At 45.6% G+C, this 20,023-nt stretch overlaps 1 protein-coding gene across 1 annotated transcript in view; it reads left to right on the top strand.

Annotated features, from left to right (window-relative positions):
- LOC309554636 (phospholipid-transporting ATPase ID-like) overlaps positions 1 to 13,725 on the top strand; it is a 194,272-nt gene extending 180,547 nt beyond the window's left edge. The window contains exons 24-28 of the mRNA XM_082256354.1: positions 6,013 to 6,096; positions 6,686 to 6,931; positions 8,848 to 8,986; positions 10,949 to 11,079; positions 13,306 to 13,725. Coding sequence (XP_082112480.1) covers positions 6,013 to 6,096; positions 6,686 to 6,931; positions 8,848 to 8,986; positions 10,949 to 11,079; positions 13,306 to 13,518 — 813 coding nt within the window. The 3' untranslated portion in view covers positions 13,519 to 13,725. The remainder of the gene's footprint in view (positions 1 to 6,012; positions 6,097 to 6,685; positions 6,932 to 8,847; positions 8,987 to 10,948; positions 11,080 to 13,305) is intronic.
- The last annotated feature ends 6,298 nt before the right edge of the window (positions 13,726 to 20,023 follow it).

The raw sequence follows: 20,023 nt of genomic DNA, 5'->3' as shown, positions 1-20,023 counted from the left end.
TAGCCAGGAATTTGGAGAGTGGGAAATCCCTTCTTCCAGTAGTCTGGAAGGTGTTGACTACAGATGCCAGTCTCTCCGGCTGGGGAGCAGTTCTGGAGGAAGCCACTGTCCAAGGGAAATGTCCCTGGTTAGAAAGAAGCTTCCCCATCGATATCCTGGAAATCCGAGCAGTTTGTCGGGCATTAAGGTACTGGACGCCTGGACTTCGGGGATGCCCTGTCAGGGTACAATCCAACAATGGGCTGTGGCCTATATCAAACATCAAGTGGGCACTAAGAGTCAGTCAGCCCAAAAGGAGGTTGGTCACATCCTATCCTGGGTGGAAAAATTTGTTCCATGCCTGTCGGCGGTTTTCATACCGGGAATAGAGAACTGGCAGGCAGACTTTCTGAGTCGCCAGCAGATGTTTCCAGGGGAATGGTCCTTACATCCCGAGAGCTTTGCATTAATGTGTCAATGCTGGGGGGTCCTGGACGTAGATCTGTTGGCATACAGGTTCAACAACAAGTTGAAAAAATGTGTGTCTAGGACCAGGGATTCACTCGCAGTCGGAGTGGATGCCTTGGTCACTCCCTGGGACTAGTTCTCTCTGATCTTTGCCTTTCCTCCGGTTCAGTTGCTGCCACGACTTCTGTGCAGGATTCAGGAAGAGGGGAAACCAGTAATCATGGTGGCTCCAGCCTGGCCCAGGAGGATTTGGTACGCTCATATTCTAAGGTTGGTGGTGGGAAGGCCTTGGGTTCTGCCACTGTGTCCAGACCTGTTCTCTCAGGGTCTAATATTCTACCCTGCTTTACTAAATTTGACGGTTTGGCTATTGAAGCCTAAATTTTGAGGGAGCGGGGTATATCTGGCCCTGCAGTCTGTACCCTGATAAACGCTAGGAAACCAGTCTCTAGGTGCATTTATTGCAGAGTCTGGAAGTCTTAAATTTCTTGGTATGAGGCCAGGAAGAGGCATCCTCGTAAATATATCACCGAGAGAATTCTAGCCTTCTTGCAAGTAGGGGTAGATATGAAATTAGCCTTAGGCACTATTAAAGTTAAAATTTCAGCCTTATCAGTCTTTTTCCAAAGACCGTTTGCTTTGTATTCCTTAGTCCAAGCCTTCATTCAAGGGGTGCTACATATGCTTCCACCAGTGAGGCCACCGTTGTGTCCTTGAGATTTAAATTTGGTTCTGGCAGTTCTACAGGAACAGCCTTTTGAGCCCATTGGGCATATTCCTCTGGTTCTTTTGACCAGAAAGTTAGTCTTTTTGGTTGCAGAAACTTCAGCTAGAAGAGTATCAGTTAGCGGCTCTTTCTTGTAAGGAGCCATTTTTGATTTTTATCAAGATAGGGTGATTCTATGTCCACGCCCAGGATTTTAGCCCAAGGCGGTGTCCGCTTTTCATTTGAATCAGGACATTATACTACCTTCCTTCTTTCCAAATCCTCAAGCAGCAGACGAAATTTTTTTACATTCTCTCGATGTAGTACGTACATTTAAGGTCTATTTGAAGATGTCAGCTCAGATTCTTAAGACCAACCTTTTGTTCGTGCTGCCAGAAGGACACAGGAAAGGGCAGGCAGCATCTAGGTCAGCGTTTCTCAACCTTTTTAACACAGAGGAACCCTTAACCACTTTACCACCGGAGGATTTTGCTGTCTTACGTCTGGGCCACTTTTTGCGATTCTGCACTGTGCGATTTTAACTGACAATTGCGCGGTCGTGCGACGCCGTACCCAAACAAAATTTACGTCCTTTTTTCCCCACAAACAGAGCTTTCTTTTGGTGGTATTTGATCACCTGTGCAATTTTTACTTTTTGCGCTATAAACAAAAAAAGAGCGTAAATTTTGAAAAAATAACAATATTTTTCACATTTTTTTATATGAAATTCCCCCCCCCCAAAAAATGTAAAAATAAAAATTTTTGGCCAATTTGTTTTCTGCTACCTATGTTTGGTAAAAAAAAATCACAATAAGCGTATTTTGATTGGTTTGCGCAAAAGTTATTGCGTTTACTAAGGGAAAGATTTCTGTCATTTTTGGTGTTTTTTTTTTTAACGAGTAATGTCGGTGATCTGCGTTTTTTTTTGCGGGACTGCGACATTGCGGCGGACAGATTGGACCCTTAACTGCCATTTTTGACACTTTTGGGGGTACCAGTGACATTACTACTGTAATCAGTGCTATAAATATGCACTGTTACTGTAATAATGACACTGGCAGTGAAGGGGTTAATTTTATTGGAGAGGGAGGGGTTAATGTATGCCTGGTGCTTACTGACGTGTGTGGGGGGAGGTGACTGAGTGACACAGGGACAGATCGCAGGTTCAGCTATGCTGAATCCTGCAATCTGACCCTGCCTGTCACTTAGGAGATCCGCCCGCTTGTGTTCACACAAGCAGGCGGATCTCCACACTCGATTCCCCGACGATCGGGGAAGAGCAGCGGCCGCTCCTCCCCTGGCCCGACTCCCGCTGTGACTGAATACAGCGGGAGCGAGCCTCCGGCGGCGCGCGCGCCGCCGCCGAGGGAGGGGAGTGTCTGGCGACGTAGGTCTACGTCGTCAGACCTACAAGAGCCACTTTGCCGCAGTAGAGCTCTAGTGAGCAGTCGGCAAGTGGTTAAAATAACTTTCCGTTTTCAGGAAACCCCTGCTAAAAGTTACTATAGCTACAACTCATAATGCATTTGTGTAATGGTCAGTGGGAAGAATGCTCCTTACACATGTGGTCATTGGGAAGAATTCCCCCCTTACAGAGAGCTAAAAAGATCAATGGTGTCAGTTGGAACTTATCTGAGAGGCAGAAATTGCTCATTGCTCAAGAAACCCCCTAGCAATATCTGGAGGAACCCTAGGGTTCCATGGAACCCTGTTTAAGAAATTCTGATCTAGGTCTACAATTTTTCAATGGATTCGCCAGGTTATTATCCAGGCGTATGGTTTAACCTTCCTAGCGGTATTCCCGAGTGTGACTCGGGGTAAGATTTTTGAGCCAAAAGCGGTAACCCCGAGTCACACTCGGGGTAGCGCTGGGAAGATCGCTGGATCCTGGTGGAGGTTTCACTTACCTTTTCTCCGGGATCCAGCGATGTATGAGAGCGGTGTCCGGCGGCGGATGTTCCTCTCGATCGTCTGTAAGCCCCGGCTTCCGTCTCCGGCGACGTGACGTCCGCCGGGGGGGTGGAACCGGTGGCAAATTCAAAAAGTATAAACACCAAACACACTGACACACTGTAATCCTATTGGATTACATTCCCAAAATATAATAAAGTGACCTTTTTATGCCCCCCAGTGCTTTCTCCATTGCACTTCCTGCATTATTTCCATACTTTGTATCTGGATTATTGCAGAGCGACCATGGCCTCAAGCAAGCGTGCCGCAACATCAAAAGCGATGTATGACCTGCTGGGCGATAGCGACAGCGATCCCGAATCGCACGGAGAGTGGAGTGACAGCGATGCATGGGAAAGCTCATCATCCGACGAAAGTGAGTTTAGTGATGATGATGTGCCGAGCGATGTGCGTACGTGGTGCGTGATCGACTGCGGTATGGAGCACGTAGCGCCCCCAAGGTTCCCGTATACCGGAACGCCTGGTCTCAAAGTTGATGTTGAGGAGGATAACCCCTTGGCGTATCTGCAGCTTTTTTTGACCGATGAGGTCATCGAAAAAATTGTTGTGGAGACCAACCGGTACCAGCAACAACAAACCGCAGCACATCGGCGGTTTTCCAGGAGCAGGATGTGGGAACCCGTTACCAGTGCGGATATCTGGAGATTCCTGGGCCTTATTATTCTGCAGGGAGTGGTGGGGAAACCCCTGCAGAAGTGGTATTGGACCACCAACAAATTATTGGCCACTCCTTTTTTTGGAACCATAATGTCGGAGTACAAATTTTCCCTTATAATGCGATATTTGCACTTTGCCAACAATGAGGAGTTTGATGAAACATCTCATCCGGCTCCGAAGCTGAAAAAAATCTGGGACATTTATCAATTAATTTTGAAAAACTTCCAGCGGTCCTATGTCCCAGAAAGAGACATTTGCATTGACGAAAGTCTTATGGCGTATAAAGGGAGACTTAGCTGGATCCAATATATTGCGTCCAAGCGAGCACGCTTTGGAATAAAATCCTTTATGCTGTGTGAATCCAGCTCTGGATATATTTGGAACTCGGTCCTATATACCGGAAGAGGAACTAAGTTTAACCCAAGGTTCAGCAGCTATGGGATGGCAACTGCTTCTGTTCTGACGCTGATTGAGCCTCTGCTGGATCAGGGGTACTGTGTCACTACAGACAATTTTTACACCTCCCCAGAACTGTTTGAGTTCCTCCTACAGCACAAGACGGATGCTTATGGGACCGTCAGAGCAAACCGGCGTGACATGCCCCCCAGCTTTGCCAACAAAAAACTCAAGCCTGGAGAGTTAGTTGCCTGGCAGAAAGGCAAAATGTTGGCACTTAGATGGCGCGACAAAAAAGATGTCTGCCTGATGAGCACCATCCATAGCACCGCCACTGTCATGGTCCATACAAAAGGGGGAAAAGATGTGCTGAAACCGCAACTGGCCCTGGATTACAATAACACCATGGGAGGTGTGGACAGAGCTGACCAGGCCATGACCTTCTATCCAGCAATGCGGAAACAGCAGAAGAAATACTATAAAAAAATTTTCAGACACCTCCTGGAGCAGTGTTTATGGAATGCCTTCATTCTGCTGAAAAAGAAAAGCGACCGGCCTATGATCCATGCGGACTTTGTGTGGAAAATTGCGGAGCTGATTTTTCTCAGGCACCAGACACCAACTGTAAGTCGATCCGGACGCCGTGCGGCTGGTGTCGTGAACCCCGAACGACTGACCGGTCGTCATTTTATGGACCTCATTCCGCCGACGGAGAAGAAGGCTGCACCCACAAGAATGTGTGTGGTGTGCTGTTCCAAGCACGACGACACCGGGCGGAAAATAAGAAAAGAAACACGGTACTACTGTCCAGACTGTGATGTTGGACTTTGTGCTGTACCCTGTTTCAAAATTTTCCACACCCGGGACGTTTATTGAAGCAGTATGAAGAGTAATATTGCATCCTTTTTGGGAAAAAAAAAAAATATATTGCATCCTTGATTGACAAAAAAAAATGTCAGTGTTTTTGATTACATGATTTACTATCATTTATTGAATAAAAAGTGTTATTTTTTGGGAAAAAAAAAGTGTTATTATTATATTATTATTTTATAGTTATTTATTATATTATAATTTAGGATTTTGTGTTTCAAACTTTATCATACTCGGGATGTTATAAAGAAGAACGCACGGTAAAAAGAAATCATTAGTAAATAGCTGGTTTGGGCTGCTCATTCTCCAGAATTGCAAGCAAAATAATGGTACCGCTTTCAGCACCTAAAATCCGAAAGAATCATACCGCCAGGGAGGTTAAAAGGGAAGGTTCCACCTTTTCCAATAGAAGCCCACTCTACCAGAAGAGTAGGTGCCTCTTGGGCAGTTCGCCATCAAGCTCCTATGGCTCTGTAGATCTTTTCGGTCTGATGGCGGTTTTTTCATATAGTGCCCCCCTCCCATCAAGTGCATTGCTTTGGGACGTTCCAGATAGTAATGAATATGGCTGCTCTGTGTCCCGTGATGTACGAGAAAGAAAAACTGATTTTTCCTACAGCTTACCTATAAAATCCTTTTCTTGGAGTACATCACGGGACACAGAGGTCCCTCCCCTCTATGGGATATTTATTGCTTGCTACAAAATGGAGGTACTTCCTGTATGGGAGGGGTTATATAGAGGAAGACTTCCTGTCTTGTTGGTTGCCAGTTTCCATTCACCTATAGGTAGCGTATAACCCAGATAGTAATGAATATGGCTGCTCTGTGTCCCGTGATGTACTCCAAGAAAAGGATTTTACAGGTAAGCTGTAGGAAAAATCAATTTATTCTTGCAAATGATCTTGTGCTGCCCCCTAGTGTTGATTTTGTATCACTGACGTTCTGCACATCCTGTGTCTTCACAGACGGTTTATGACGAGTGGTTCATTACATTGTATAATCTGGTGTACACCTCACTGCCTGTGCTGGGGATGAGCCTCTTCGATCAGGTACGGTCTATAAAAATAAACATTCTGTGTAAATGATAAAGAAAAATAATGATGATATATGTTACTAATGATTACTAGTGAATATATTATATAATATCAGGTTCACCTGCTAGAATGACTTTGGCAGAAAGATGTTTTTGTTCCTCAGAATCCTTTGCAAAATCATGTGCAATATGGAGAGACAGTTAGTCTCCAAGTTCTACAGCGAGGTATTTAGGGGTCTGGATTGCGGTCAAGCTGATAAGGTGTTCCAAAATAACAGGAATGAATGTCTCTTGTTATTGTTGATGCACTGCTTGTGCAACTTTTTACATCAACAAGTTACTATGTGCAATGTTTATGTTTGGGAGGTCCTACATGGCAACTGTCCAAGTTTGGACCGAATCAATAACATCCCAAACATGTTGCCTATATAGCAGCCCATATGACAATATACATACTGTACATTTCATTAATGTGAAACATTGTAATTTATTTATTTCTTCCTATAGGTTCCCATCTATTAATTAATTAACCAATCAAAGGATAGGAATTGAAAAATGTTAATATGTTATTGGGAGGGCTCTGCGGTAATCTGTGTCTTTTTTAGGATGTGGATGACCGCTGGAGCATGGATTACCCGCAGCTGTATGAACCTGGACAGAAAAACCGCTACTTCAATATCAAAGAGTTTGTGAAGTGTGTGATACATGGGGTGTACAGCTCCCTCGTCCTATTCTTCATTCCTTATGGGGCGATGTATGACACAGTGAGGGACGACGGGAAGGCCCTGTCCGACTACCAGTCCTTTGCTTTGATGGCTCAGACGTCTCTGCTGCTTGTGGTGTCGGCCCAGGTAAATGATTCCGACGATGTGCCCATAAAGGCCTCACCCTGCAGTTGTGCAGATATATTTATCAGGGCTGGCTAGACTGCTGTGAAACTGCACAAACTCACGTTTTCTGTCAGGGCAAGAAGAGATATGTAGTTCGACAGCAGTAACTATGGCTTTTTTGGGGCCCAAAGGGTAAAAAGGTTTCCATTCAAGGAGAGCTGATGCCAGATGCACAGGGTCATGCTTTGGGAGCATGCGGTGGCTAATCACATATCCGTATAACCCATATTTGTGAGTAGATTTGTTGCCTTCAGAGTTTCTGGTCATCCTAGGCATCTGATCTTCCGTCCGTTCTTGAAATCTGGTCCTTTGATCATCCTAGGCATCTAGTCTTCTGATTATGCTTAGAACCTGGTCTTCTGATCATCCTAGGCATCTAGTCTTCTGGTTATTCTAGGCATCTAATTTTCTGGTCATCCTAGTGATCTGGTCTTCTGGTCATCCTAGGCATCTAGTCTTCTGGTCATCCTAGGCATCTAGTCTTCTGGTCATCCTAGGCATCTAGTCTTCTGGTTACCCTAGGCATCTAGTCTTCTGGTTACCCTAGGCATCTAGTCTTCTGGTTACCCTAGGCATCTAGTCTTCTGGTTACCCTGGGTATCTAGTCTTCTGGTTGCCCTAGGCATCTAGTCTTCTTGTTACCCTAGGCACCTAGTCTTCTGGTTACAATAGGCACTTAGTCTTCTGGTTACCCTAGGCATCTAGTCTTCTGGTTACCTTAGGCATCTAGTCTTCTAGTTATCTTAGGCATCTAGTCATCTGGTTATTCTAGGCATCTAGTCATCTGGTTATTCTAGGCATCTAGTCTTCTGGTTATTCTAGGCATCTAGTCTTCTAGTTATCTTAGGCATCTAGTCTTCTGGTTACCCTAGGCATCTAGTCTTCTGGTTACCCTAGGCATCTAGTCTTTTGGTTACCCTAGGCATCTAGTCTTCTGGTTACCCTAGGCATCTAGTCTTCTGGTTACCCTAGGCATCTTTCTGGTTACCCTAGGCATCTAGTCTTCTGGTTACCCTAGGCATCTATTCTTCTGGTTATTCTAGGCATCTAGTCTTCTAGTTATCTTAGGCAGCTAGTCTTCTGGTTACCCTAGGCATCTTTCTTGTTACCCTAGGCATCTAGTCTTCTGGTTACCCTGGGTATCTAGTCTTCTGGTTACCCTAGGCATCTAGTCTTCTGGTTATCATAGGCATCTGGTCTTCTGGTTACCCTAGGCATTTAGTCTTCTGGTTATCCTAGACATATGGTCTTCTGGTTACCCTAGGCATCTAGTCTTCTGCACATCTTAGGTATCTGGTCTTCTGCATATCATAGTAATCTGGTCTTCTGGTCATTCTAGGCATCTCTTGTTCTGGGCATCTGGTCTTTTGGTTATACTTGGCATTTGGCCTTCTTTTCATCATAGAATCTGGTTTTCTGGTTATCCTAGGTATATCTTCTTCTGGTCATTCTAGGCATCTGGTCTTCTGGTTATCCTAGGCATCTTATCTTTTGGTTACCCTATGCATCATGTCTTCTGCACATCTTAGGCATTTGGTCTTCTGCATATTGTAGTCATCTGGTCATCCTAGGCATCTAGTCTTCTGGTTATTCTAGGCATCTGGTCTTCTTGTTATCCTAGCCATCTGGTCTTCTGGCCATACTAGGCATCTGGTCTTACTAGGCTATCTGGTCTTCTGGTCATCCTTGACAACTGGTCTTCAGGTCATCCTAGGCAGCATTGATTTTGACATACTTTATGTTACCATCAATTACACTATTGTCATTGCCAGTTGTCACAGATAGAGGTTGCTGGTAAACTCAATCAAAATTTCACTGCCGGGCCCTATAAATTTTAATTATGCCCTGGCATCACCATCTCAATTTTGTCTCCGTAGATTGGCCTGGACACTACATACTGGACAGCAGTCAACCAGTTCTTCATCTGGGGCAGCATAGCTGTCTACTTTGCTATCAGTTTTACCATGTACAGCGATGGAATGTATCTGATCTTCACGGCTTCCTTCCCGTTCATGGGTAAGTGATTAAATTCCTGCAGGACAGGTGCCAACAAATGTCTTTACTTTACATAAACCTGTCAGATGAAAATTACAAGGGATGCCATTGCTGGTATTTCTTTGGAGATGTTAGCTTCCTGGCCATTAGGCTCACCCTTTGGCTTCATTAGTTTGAGTTAGTGATTTAGAACAAGGATGTAGATTGGGAAAGTCGGGGAAGGTCCTTATTTGGATTCTTCTTCCAACATAGTTATTCAATGTAATGAATCAATGGCAGTCACCATGCTTCTTTCAATACAGGTCTCCTTTAACCACTTACCGACCGCCCAACGACTATTTACGTCGGCCGTTTAAACCTAAATACCGGTGTTATGGCAGCAGATAGCTGCCATAACCCTGGTATTTTTATAAACGACGGGCGGTCGGCTTTCCGATAAGGGTGGTCCCAGCGGCCGATTCGCCGCGGGTTCACCCTTCCGGTGCCGCGGAAGAGGTGCACCCCCCCCCCCCCCCTCCCCTCCCGCCGCGTCCAGGTCCTTTACCCCGCTTACCGGACCCACCGGCAGCGGGGAAAACAATCCGGTCCCGGATCCTCACAGACAGGATGCTGAGTGAGGGCAAGCTTGCCCTCACTTGACTCTATGGTCTTGGAGGACCGGAGCAACGGCAAACGTCGTTGCCTAGCAACCCGATTTAAAGGTCCCTTTTTTTTTTTCATTTTATTTATTTATTTATTTATTTCATTTTTTTGTGTACTTGTGAGATCTGAGGACTTTTTGACCCCAGTTCTCACAAAAAAGAGGTCCTGTCGTGCCTATTTCTATTACAAGGAATGTTTACATTCCTTGTAATAGTAATAAAAATGATACATTTTTTTTTTTAAAAACGATGTAAAAATAAAAAATAATAAATAAAATAGATAGTAAAAAAAAAAAAAATTAAAGCGCCCTGTCCCCGTTAGCTCGCGCGCAGAAGCGAACGCATATGGAAACCCTGCCCACATATGTAAACGGTGTTCAAACCACACATGTGAGGTATCGCCGCGATCGAAAGAGCGAGAGCAATAGTATGAGCCCTAGACCTCCTCTGTAACTCTAAGATGGCAACCTGTAGAAATTTTTAGTGTTGCCTATGGCGATTTTTAAGTACCAAAGTTTGTCGCCATTCCGTGAGCGTGCGCAATTTTGAAGCATGATATGTTGGGTATCTATTTACTCGGCGTAACATTATCTTTCACATTATGGAAAACAAATTGGGCTAACTTTACCGGTTTCTTTTTCAAAAAAGTGTTTTTTTTTTCCAAAAAAATTGCGTTTGGAAGACCACTGCGCAAATACGGTGTGATGAAAAATATTGCAATAATCTCCATTTTATTCTCTAGGGTCTCTGCTTAAAAAAAATATATATAATGTTTGGGGGTTCTAAGTAGTTTTCTAGCAAAAAAAAAAATGATTTTAGCTTGTAAACACCGAGTGTGAAAAACAGGCCCGGGGCTTAAGTGGTTAAGCCCATCCCACGTGCCCCGGTGTCCCGTTGACTGGGCTATTATGCCAGGGGGGCAGGAAGGTCTACTAATCATGTGACCACTGTGATTGGTTGTCAGTGGTCACATGATTGTGAACCAGTACAACCAGCTCCTTATCATTAGTACAGGCCGAGTGCTGTCTTTAACAGCTCTGTCTATGTGCTGGGAGCGCAGTGAGAGGAGAAGAAGGAGACGAATGAGCTCCTCTCTCTATCACTCTGCTCTCTCCTTCTTTAAGCATTTTCTTTATTACCACCTGATTGGCTCCTTGTGCTGCTTTTCCCTCTCCCAGTCTAAGCACTGCTGTAGAGGGATTGTAAAAAGCTGATACCAAGACAAATTCTGATATAATAATATATTATTATATATCTAAAATAATAATAATGTGGATGTCGTAGATTTAGATTGGAGCGATTGTATATCAGTTGGAATTTGAGGTGTTTGTGTTTCTCGCAGGGACTGCGCGGAATTCTTTGAACCAGCCCAGCATTTGGCTCACCATTTTCCTGACGGTTGTCCTGTGTGTTCTGCCTGTGGCGGCCTACCGGTTCCTGAGATCGCTGCTAAAACCCACCTTCAGCGACAGGGTGAGACCACCTCTCTAATCTAAGGATCATGTCAGTGTAAAGGGGAACTCTGCCTAGAGAAGGGAAGGGTAGAGATGTAAACCATGTGACCCCCCCCTTCAAAATCACATTGGTTCTGTGCCACCTCCTCCGAACTATCACTTTCAGTCTGCTGCACTGTGAACTCTACCTCAGAGTGACCTAAATATCATTGTGGAGGTATGAGGCACTGTGTGTAACAAAGATACCAAGTATGATTTGCAGTACAGAGGTATGAGGCACTGTGTGCAATATATAGCAATGGGACACTGTGTGCAATAAGAAGGAATGGGGCACTATAACTATTAGAGGGGATGAGGCACTATAGGTGTTAGAGAGGGATGAGGCACTATAGGGGGTTAGAGAGGGATGAGGCACTGTAGGTGTTAGAGAGGGATGAGGCACTATAGGTGTTAGAGAGGGATGAGGCACTATAGTTGTTAGAGAGGGATGAGGCACTATAGTTGTTAGAGAGGGATGAGGCACTATAGTTGTTAGAGAGGGATGAGGCACTATAGGGGTTAGAGAGGGATGAGGCATTATAGTTGTTAGAGAGGGATGAGGCACTATAGTTGTTAGAGAGGGATGAGGCACTATAGTTGTTAGAGAGGGATGAGGCACTATAGGGGTTAGAGAGGGATGAGGCATTATAGTTGTTAGAGAGGGATGAGGCATTATAGTTGTTAGAGAGGGATGAGGCACTATAGGGGTTAGAGAGGGATGAGGCATTATAGGTGTTAGAGAGGGATGAGGCACTGTATGTAATATAGATGGATGAGGCACTGTATGTAATATAGATGGATGAGGCACTTTGTGTAATAGAGAAGGATGAGGCACTGTATGTAATATAGATGGATGAGGCACTGTGTGTAATAGAGAAGGATGAGGCACTGTATGTAATATAGATGGATGAGGCACTGTAGGTATTGAAGATGGATGAGGTACTGTAAGCATTAGAAAGGAATGAGGCACTGTATATAGTAGAGAGGAATGAGGCACTAAATGTAATATAGAGGAATGAGGCACTATTAATATTTGAGAGGAATGGGGCTCTGTGTTTATTAGAAAGGAATGAGGCACTGTATGTAATAGAGATGAATGAGGCACTGTATCTAGTAGAGAGGAATGAGGCACTAGGTGTATTAGAGAGGAATGAGGCACTGTATGAAATAGAGAGGAGTGGGGCATTGTATGTAATTGAGAAGAATGAGGCACTGTGTGTAATAGAGAGGAATGAGGCACTGTGTGTAATAAATAGGAATGAGGTACTGTTAATAATAGAGATGGACGAGGCACTGTATGTATTAGTGAGGGATGAGGCATTGTAGGTATTAAAGAGAAATGAGGCACTGTAGGTATTAGAGAGGGATGAGGCACTGTATATAATTGAGAGGGGTAAGGCACTGCGTGTAATAGAGAGGGATGAGGCACTGTTAATAATAGAGATGGATGAGGCACTGTATGTAATAGAGAGGGATGAGGCACTGTATGTAATAGAGAGGGATGAGGCACTGTATGTAATAGAGAGGGATGAGGCACTGTATGTAATAGAGAGGGATGAGGCACTGTATGTAATAGAGAGGGATGAGGCACTGTATGTAATAGTGGGGGATGAGGCACTGTAAGTATTAAAGAGGTATGAAAAATGTCAGAATTGTAACAAGAACAGGAAGTAAGGGAAAGTCTCCCAACGGGGACACTTGGCCCAGTGAGAACTGTATAAGAGGAGATTGCTATCAATGTAGGGGGCTCTCCTCTTATTTCCTGATGCATCTTCAGAACAGGAAGTGAGGGTAAGTCTCCCAATGGGGACACTTGTCTCCTCCCATTTCCTGATGCATCTTCAGAACAGGAAGTGAGGGTAAGTCTCCCAATGGGGACACTTGTCTCCTCCCATTTCCTGATGCATCTTCAGAACAGGAAGTGAGGGTAAATTTCCCAATGGGGACACTTGTCTCCTTCCATTTCCTGATGCATCTTTAGAACAGGAAGTGAGGGTAAGTTTCCCAATGGGGACACTTGTCTCCTCCCATTTCCTGATGCATCTTCAGAACAGGAAGTGAAGAGAAATCTCCCCAAAAGGACAAAGCTAGTAAAAAGTATGCAGAATTTGAACCCTTTCCTATTCTCTCCATAATGGGATTTCTGGAAGCAGGCTATATACCTTAGGGAGGAAGTCATGTAATGAGCTCTGTGTGTGTTTTGTAGGTGCAGACAAAAATCAGAGAAGCCAAGAAGCGCCCTGCCCCTCCCCCTCGCCGCGCACGGATCCGTCGCACCAGTTCCCGCCGTTCCGGCTACGCCTTCTCCCACCAACAGGGATACGGAGACCTCATCACCTCCGGCAGGAACATTCGTCCCAGGATGCACTTCCATCAGACAGGAAAGTTCTCCCCGAACGAGAGGAACCGCAACTACTAGCGAGGAGGAGGTACAGGAGGGCGAGGAACCGGCCGGGACAGAGGACGCCACGCCGCCCCCTAATGGACAACCAAGTCACAGATTATGGACGGTTTCTGAACTTCTGCCATGTCTGAGGATCCTGTCGCTGGAAGGGTTTGGATGCACAGCCATAATTACCCATGGCAGCCCACGTGGCGGCCATCTTGGACACGGAACAGTTTTTATTTTTTTGGACAGTCGATTTTTGTAACTTAAAAGGAACACTACGTTGCCAAAGAAAACGGAGGTATATTTTTGTAGGTTTTAAAAGTCAACGATTGCACTTGGATACAGCGGCGGCCTTTTGGAAAACTGCGTTTTTTCCCCCATTCATTTTAAGATGTTCCTATGGAAGCCGGGGAAACTCCGATTCAAACTGGACGCCTCTTTATTCCTTTTTATACCTCTCGTTTTTTTTTTTTTTTTTTTGTATTTTATAGCAGTTGTGTTGATGTCTGTGTCAGTCACCAAAAGGCCTTACTGGGGTTTGGTCCCCTTAACTTCACCTCATGACCGGCAGACCTTTCTCTTGTTCAGAAAGGATGCTAATTGCACTGCAAGGCATCAGATGGCCACTAGAGGGCTCACTTAACACACATCTACACTATATCACCAAAAGTATTGGGACGCCTGCCTTTACACACACATGACCTCTAATGGCATCCTAGTCTTAGTCCGTAGGGTTCAATATTGAGTTGGCCCACCCTTTGCAGCTATAACAGCTTCAACTCTTTTGGTAATATAATGTATATGATTTGGGAAATGAGGTTCAGTCTCCTGAAACTCCATGGTTGCCGGCTCTCATTTATTGTAGGGTGACATTCGATGTATTTTGGAGTTGGTGACGTGTTTAGTCGGCGCTGCCTCCCATCTGAGTTGAGTTGTCACCGTCTCTTTCATACGGCCTTACCTTACAGTTATTATAGATGCCGCACACAAACCAAAATCACAGGAAAAGAGAACCAGTCATGGCCGTCCTCAGAAAATTTTGTTCGGTTTTATATTAATTATTATGAATGTGCATGCTTAATTAGTACAAAAAATTATATTTGTCCCCCCTCCCCCCCCCCGCAATTTTATTTTACTTACTAGTGGAGCGTCTGGTCGTCAGAAGTCACTTGTAGTCTGCCAGTTGCTGCCTTGTCGAATGATTGACCTGCTTCACTGTCTCCCAGCTCCTGAGAGCGCACGACAGGGTCAGACAGCAATACCCTGTGTGTCTCCGTTACCTGCTGTCTTTCCCAGTTGCACCGGCTCCTCTCCTGTACTAACACGGCTTCCTCTGATTTCTCCGCACACTCTGAGCTTCTCACAATGTGAATTAGAATGACGTCACTCCTGCACATGATATTACTTGTGCACAGGATATCACTCCCATTCCGCAATGACGTCACCCCCGCACATGTCACTTTGCGCACATGACGTCACTCCCACACATGATGTCACTTTGTGCACATGACGTCACTCCCATGCCGCGATGACGTCACTCCTGTACATGATATCACTTGAGCACATGACGTCACTCCCATGCCGCGATGACGTCACTCCTGTACATGATATCACTTGAGCACATGACGTCACTCCCATGCCGCGATGACGTCACTCCTGTACATGATATCACTTGAGCACATGACGTCACTCCCATGCCGCGATGACGTCACTCCTGTACATGATATCCCTTGAGCACATGACGTCACTCCCATGCTGCGATGACGTCACTCCTGTACATGATATCACTTGAGCACATGACGTCACTCCCATGCCGCGATGACGTCACTCCTGTACATGATATCACTTGAGCACATGACGTCACTCCCATGCCGCGATGACGTCACTCCTGTACATGATATCACTTGAGCACATGACGTCACTCCCATGCCGCGATGACGTCACTCCTGTACATGATATCACTTGAGCACATGACGTCACTCCCATGCCGCGATGACGTCACTCCTGTACATGATATCCCTTGAGCACATGACGTCACTCCCATGCCGCGATGACGTCACTCCTGTACATGATATCACTTGAGCACATGACGTCACTCCCATGCCGCGATGACGTCACTCCTGTACATGATATCACTTGAGCACATGACGTCACTCCTGTACATGATATCACTTGAGCACATGACGTCACTCCCATGCCGCGATGACGTCACTCCTGTACAGGATATCACTTGAGCACATGACGTCACTCCCATGCCGCGATGACGTCACTCCTGCACAAGACATAATTCCCGTGTTGTGATGACAACATTCCCGCACATGACGTCACTCTTGTGTCGCGATGACATAATTCCCATACATGATGTCCCTCCCATGACACAAGGATGTCACTCCTGTGCTCCCAATGCAGAGCGCACTGCGCATGACATCAGTTTCAGAAATATTCGCTGTAGGGACAGGTAATCCTGATAAGATTACCTATAGGTACAAGTAAAAAAAATGGAGTTTGCTACTGCTTAAACATTTTTCAGGCTGTCATTGTATGACTCAGAACCATGCTGAATATATATATATATATATATATATATATATATATATATATATATATATATATATATATATATATATATATATATATGTGTATATATATATATATATATACTGTATATATGAGAAAATGTACTGTATACTGCATTTTGTTTTTTATCCAAACCAAAGTTTATTTAGCAAAGAGAAAGGGATATACACTGCATTTTGTCCACTAGATGGAGCTAAAGATACAGAAAATAATCTATTAAAAACATAAAGTATAATACAACAATTTCGCTTGTTTCTGACATTCGTTTGACGAATGTTCTATAAATAAACCCCACAGAGATCATATGAGAAATCCTAAAATTCCTTTTTAATTTTACATGAATATAAAATTAGACTTTAAGATTACAATAAAAATAACTATATTTATGACTATAGAAATGACTTTCACAAAAACTTCCACTAGGGAGGGGGGATGCCGATCCACGGGATTGGTGGGCGAGATTTCCGCCGGACACCCACGATCGTTCCCCGTTGAGAGAGAAGAACAGTCAGAACAGGTTGTAAACAGATCTGACCGTTCTTCTTTCTGGAATGATCACAGAGCGCCTTTGATCCTTCTATATAGGATCACAGGTCTCTATGGTCATTTCACAAGACCCTCCCCCACACAGTTAGAATCACTCCCCTAGGCTCACATTTAACCCTTTGATCACCCCTGGGTAAACCCCTTCCCTGCCAGTGTCATTATTACAGTAACAGTGCATATGTATAGCACTGATTACTGTAGTAATGTCACTGGTCCCCCCAAAAGTGTCACAAATGTCAATTAGGGGTCCGATCTGTCTGCCGCAATGTCGCAGTCCCGCTAAAAATCGCAGATCGCCGCCATTACTAGTAAAAAATAAATAAATAAAAAAATGACATAAATCTTTCCCCTAGTTTGTAGATGCATTAACTTTTGCGCAAACCAATCAAAATACTCTTATTGGTGTTTTTTTTTTTTACCAAAAATATGTAGGAGAAAACAAATTGGCCTAAAATGATGAAAAAATTTTGATTTTTAATTGGGAATGTTATTTAGCAGAATGTGAAACATATTGTTGTTTTTTTTTTTTTTTCAGAATTGTCGGCCATTTTTTCTTTATAGCGCAAAAAAAAATAAAATCGCACAGGTGATCAAATACCACCAAAAGAAAGCTCTGTTTGTGGGGAAAAAATGAGATCAATTTTATTTGAGTACAGCGTCGCACGACCGCGCAATTGTCAGTTAAAGTAACGCAGTGCCGAATCGCAAAATATGGCCTGGTCATTAAGGGGGAAAATCCTTCCGGTCCAGAAGTGGTTAATTTGCAGGGATTTCCTCTCACTTCCTGTTTGGCTACAGGACAGGAAGTGAAGGGAAATTTACAAAATGGGACACAGATGGCGAAAAAACAAATCTGACAGGGGTTCTAACCCCACCCCCCCCTTACTCTATCCAAAATGAAAACAAAAAAAAGTTTTTGCTCATAGTTCTACTTTAAGCTGGCCGTTTATATACTAGAAGGTTTTCAAATGAATGTTTGGAAGAACATTCGTTTGAAAATTCTCAGTACATTCGATGACTGGACAAAAGTTGTTTGAAAGTAAATTATGTTTGCTTTTGTTTGATTTTGGAATCAGTATAATTTCCTCAACGATAACCTGATAATACTGTTAAGCTGGCCATACATTATAAGAATTTGGTTCAAATTTTAGTTTGTTTGATTTTCTAATGGTTAGTAGGGTCCAATCAATGTTCGAACAGTCTGACCTCAGGCAGTCCTTCTGGGGAGTTTTTGCCCTACCTATCCTGGTGACAACCTCTCACATCCTGACATGCTGGGTGTCACTGTGACAGGAAGTAAAGGGCAATCCACCCAATGGGGACACAGCAATTTAAATGTAACCCTTCCATGCCCTGTCCAAAGAAGAAAAAACATTTTTGCAATCTTGGAACCTGAATAGGGCAAACATGGTCACTGCCAGGAATAAATATGACTGCCCTTTAAAGTTTTCCCTGCAGCCAGTCCTACCTGAGGTTTATGGTTCCCCGGGGTCTATGGCTCCTCGGGGTCTATGGCTCCCTGGGTCCATAGCTCCCCAGGTCCATTACTCTCTGGGTCTATGGCTCCCCGGGTCCATGACTCTCTGGGTTTATGGCTCCCTGGAGTCTATGGCTCCCCAGGGTCTATGGCTCTCCGGAGTCTATGGCTCTCCGGAGTCTATGGCTCTCCGGAGTCTATGGCTCTCCGGGTCTATGGCTCTCCGGGTCTATGGCTCTCCGGGTCTATGGCTCTCCGGGTCTATGGCTCTCCGGGTCTATGGCTCTCCGGGTCTATGGCTCTCCGGGGTCTTTGGCTCCCCAGGGTCTATGGCTCCCTGGGGTCTTTGGCTCCCCAGGGTCTTTGGCTCCCCAGGGTCTATGGCTCCCTGAGTCTATGGCTCCCCGAGTCTATGGCTCCCTGGGGTCTATGGCTCCCTGAGTCTATGGCTCCCCGGGGTCTATGGCTCCCCAGGGTCTATGGCTCCCCGAGTCTATGGCTCCCTGGGGTCTATGGCTCCCTGAGTCTATGGCTCCCCGGGGTCTGTGGCTCCCCAGGGTCTATGGCTCCCCGAGTCTATGGCTCCCTGGGGTCTATGGCTCCCTGAGTCTATGGCTCCCTGGGGTCTATGGCTCCCTGAGTCTATGGCTCCCTGGGGTCTATGGCTCCCTGAGTCTATGGCTCCCTGGGGTCTATGGCTCCCTGAGTCTATGGCTCCCTGAGTCTATGGCTCCCTGAGTCTATGGCTCCCCGGGGTCTATGGCTCCCTGAGTCTATGGCTCCCTGGGGTCTATGGCTCCCTGGGGTCTATGGCTCCCTGAGTCTATGGCTCCCCGGGGTCTATGGCTCCCCGGGGTCTATGGCTCCCTGAGTCTATGGCTTCCTGGGGTCTATGGCTCCCTGGGGTCTATGGCTCCCTGAGTCTATGGCTCCCTGGGGTCTATGGCTCCCTGGGGTCTATGGCTCCCTGAGTCTATGGCTCCCTGGGGTCTATGGCTCCCTGGGGTCTATGGCTCCCTGAGTCTATGGCTCCCCGGGGTCTATGGCTCCCCGGGGTCTATGGCTCCCTGAGTCTATGGCTTCCTGGGGTCTATGGCTCCCTGGGGTCTATGGCTCCCTGAGTCTATGGCTCCCTGGGGTCTATGGCTCCCTGGGGTCTATGGCTCCCTGAGTCTATGGCTCCCTGGGGTCTATGGCTCCCTGGGGTCTATGGCTCCCTGAGTCTATGGCTCCCTGAGTCTATGGCTCCCTGGGGTCTATGGCTCCTCAGGGTCCATGGCTCTCTGGGTCTATGGCTCCCCGGGTTCTATGGCTCCCCGGGTCCATGGCTTCCTGGGGTCCATGGCTCCCCAAGTCTATGGCTCCCTGGGGTCTATGGCTCCCCAGGGTGTTCCAGAAACATTCTCGCCCTTCCTGTGTGTAGATACTTTGCACTAAAAATAAGACACTTGAAGTTAGGAACGCACATAAAAATTCCGCCCAAAGTGCCAAAGAGTACCTGTCACCTCCATCCTGCAATGGGAGCCATTTTGGGGAACACACCCACCTTTTCCAGTTCATCAGATGCAGTATACCTCGTAGAAGGGTGGTGCACTGTATCCAATCAGAAATGAGTTTCCACTTTAAGCCACTTAACTGCACATTCCAATTGGTGGGCAGGTACAGCATCTCTCCCCTGGCTTGCTCTGGAAGCAGCATTTGTCTGACTCTTGTGTAACCAATCAGCTTCCACCTTTCATACTGCCAGGCGAAAGGCGACAAGGCGAGAAGCTGATTGGCTGCTAGTTTGCAAAACAGGGGATCCCTGCTACTCAATCTTCTCCTATGAGTCTCGGTTACATGTAGCAGCGACCGGGAATATACTCATTTGCTAGCCCCTCCCACAAAATGGCGGCCATCGCTGTATGCAGCATACAGGTAATTTTATATCAGTTT

This window comes from Pelophylax lessonae (assembly GCF_965119305.1).
Source record: "Pelophylax lessonae genome assembly, chromosome: 1".
Taxonomy (NCBI): Eukaryota; Metazoa; Chordata; class Amphibia; order Anura; family Ranidae; genus Pelophylax; species Pelophylax lessonae.
This window is presented reverse-complemented; position numbering and strand designations above follow the sequence as displayed.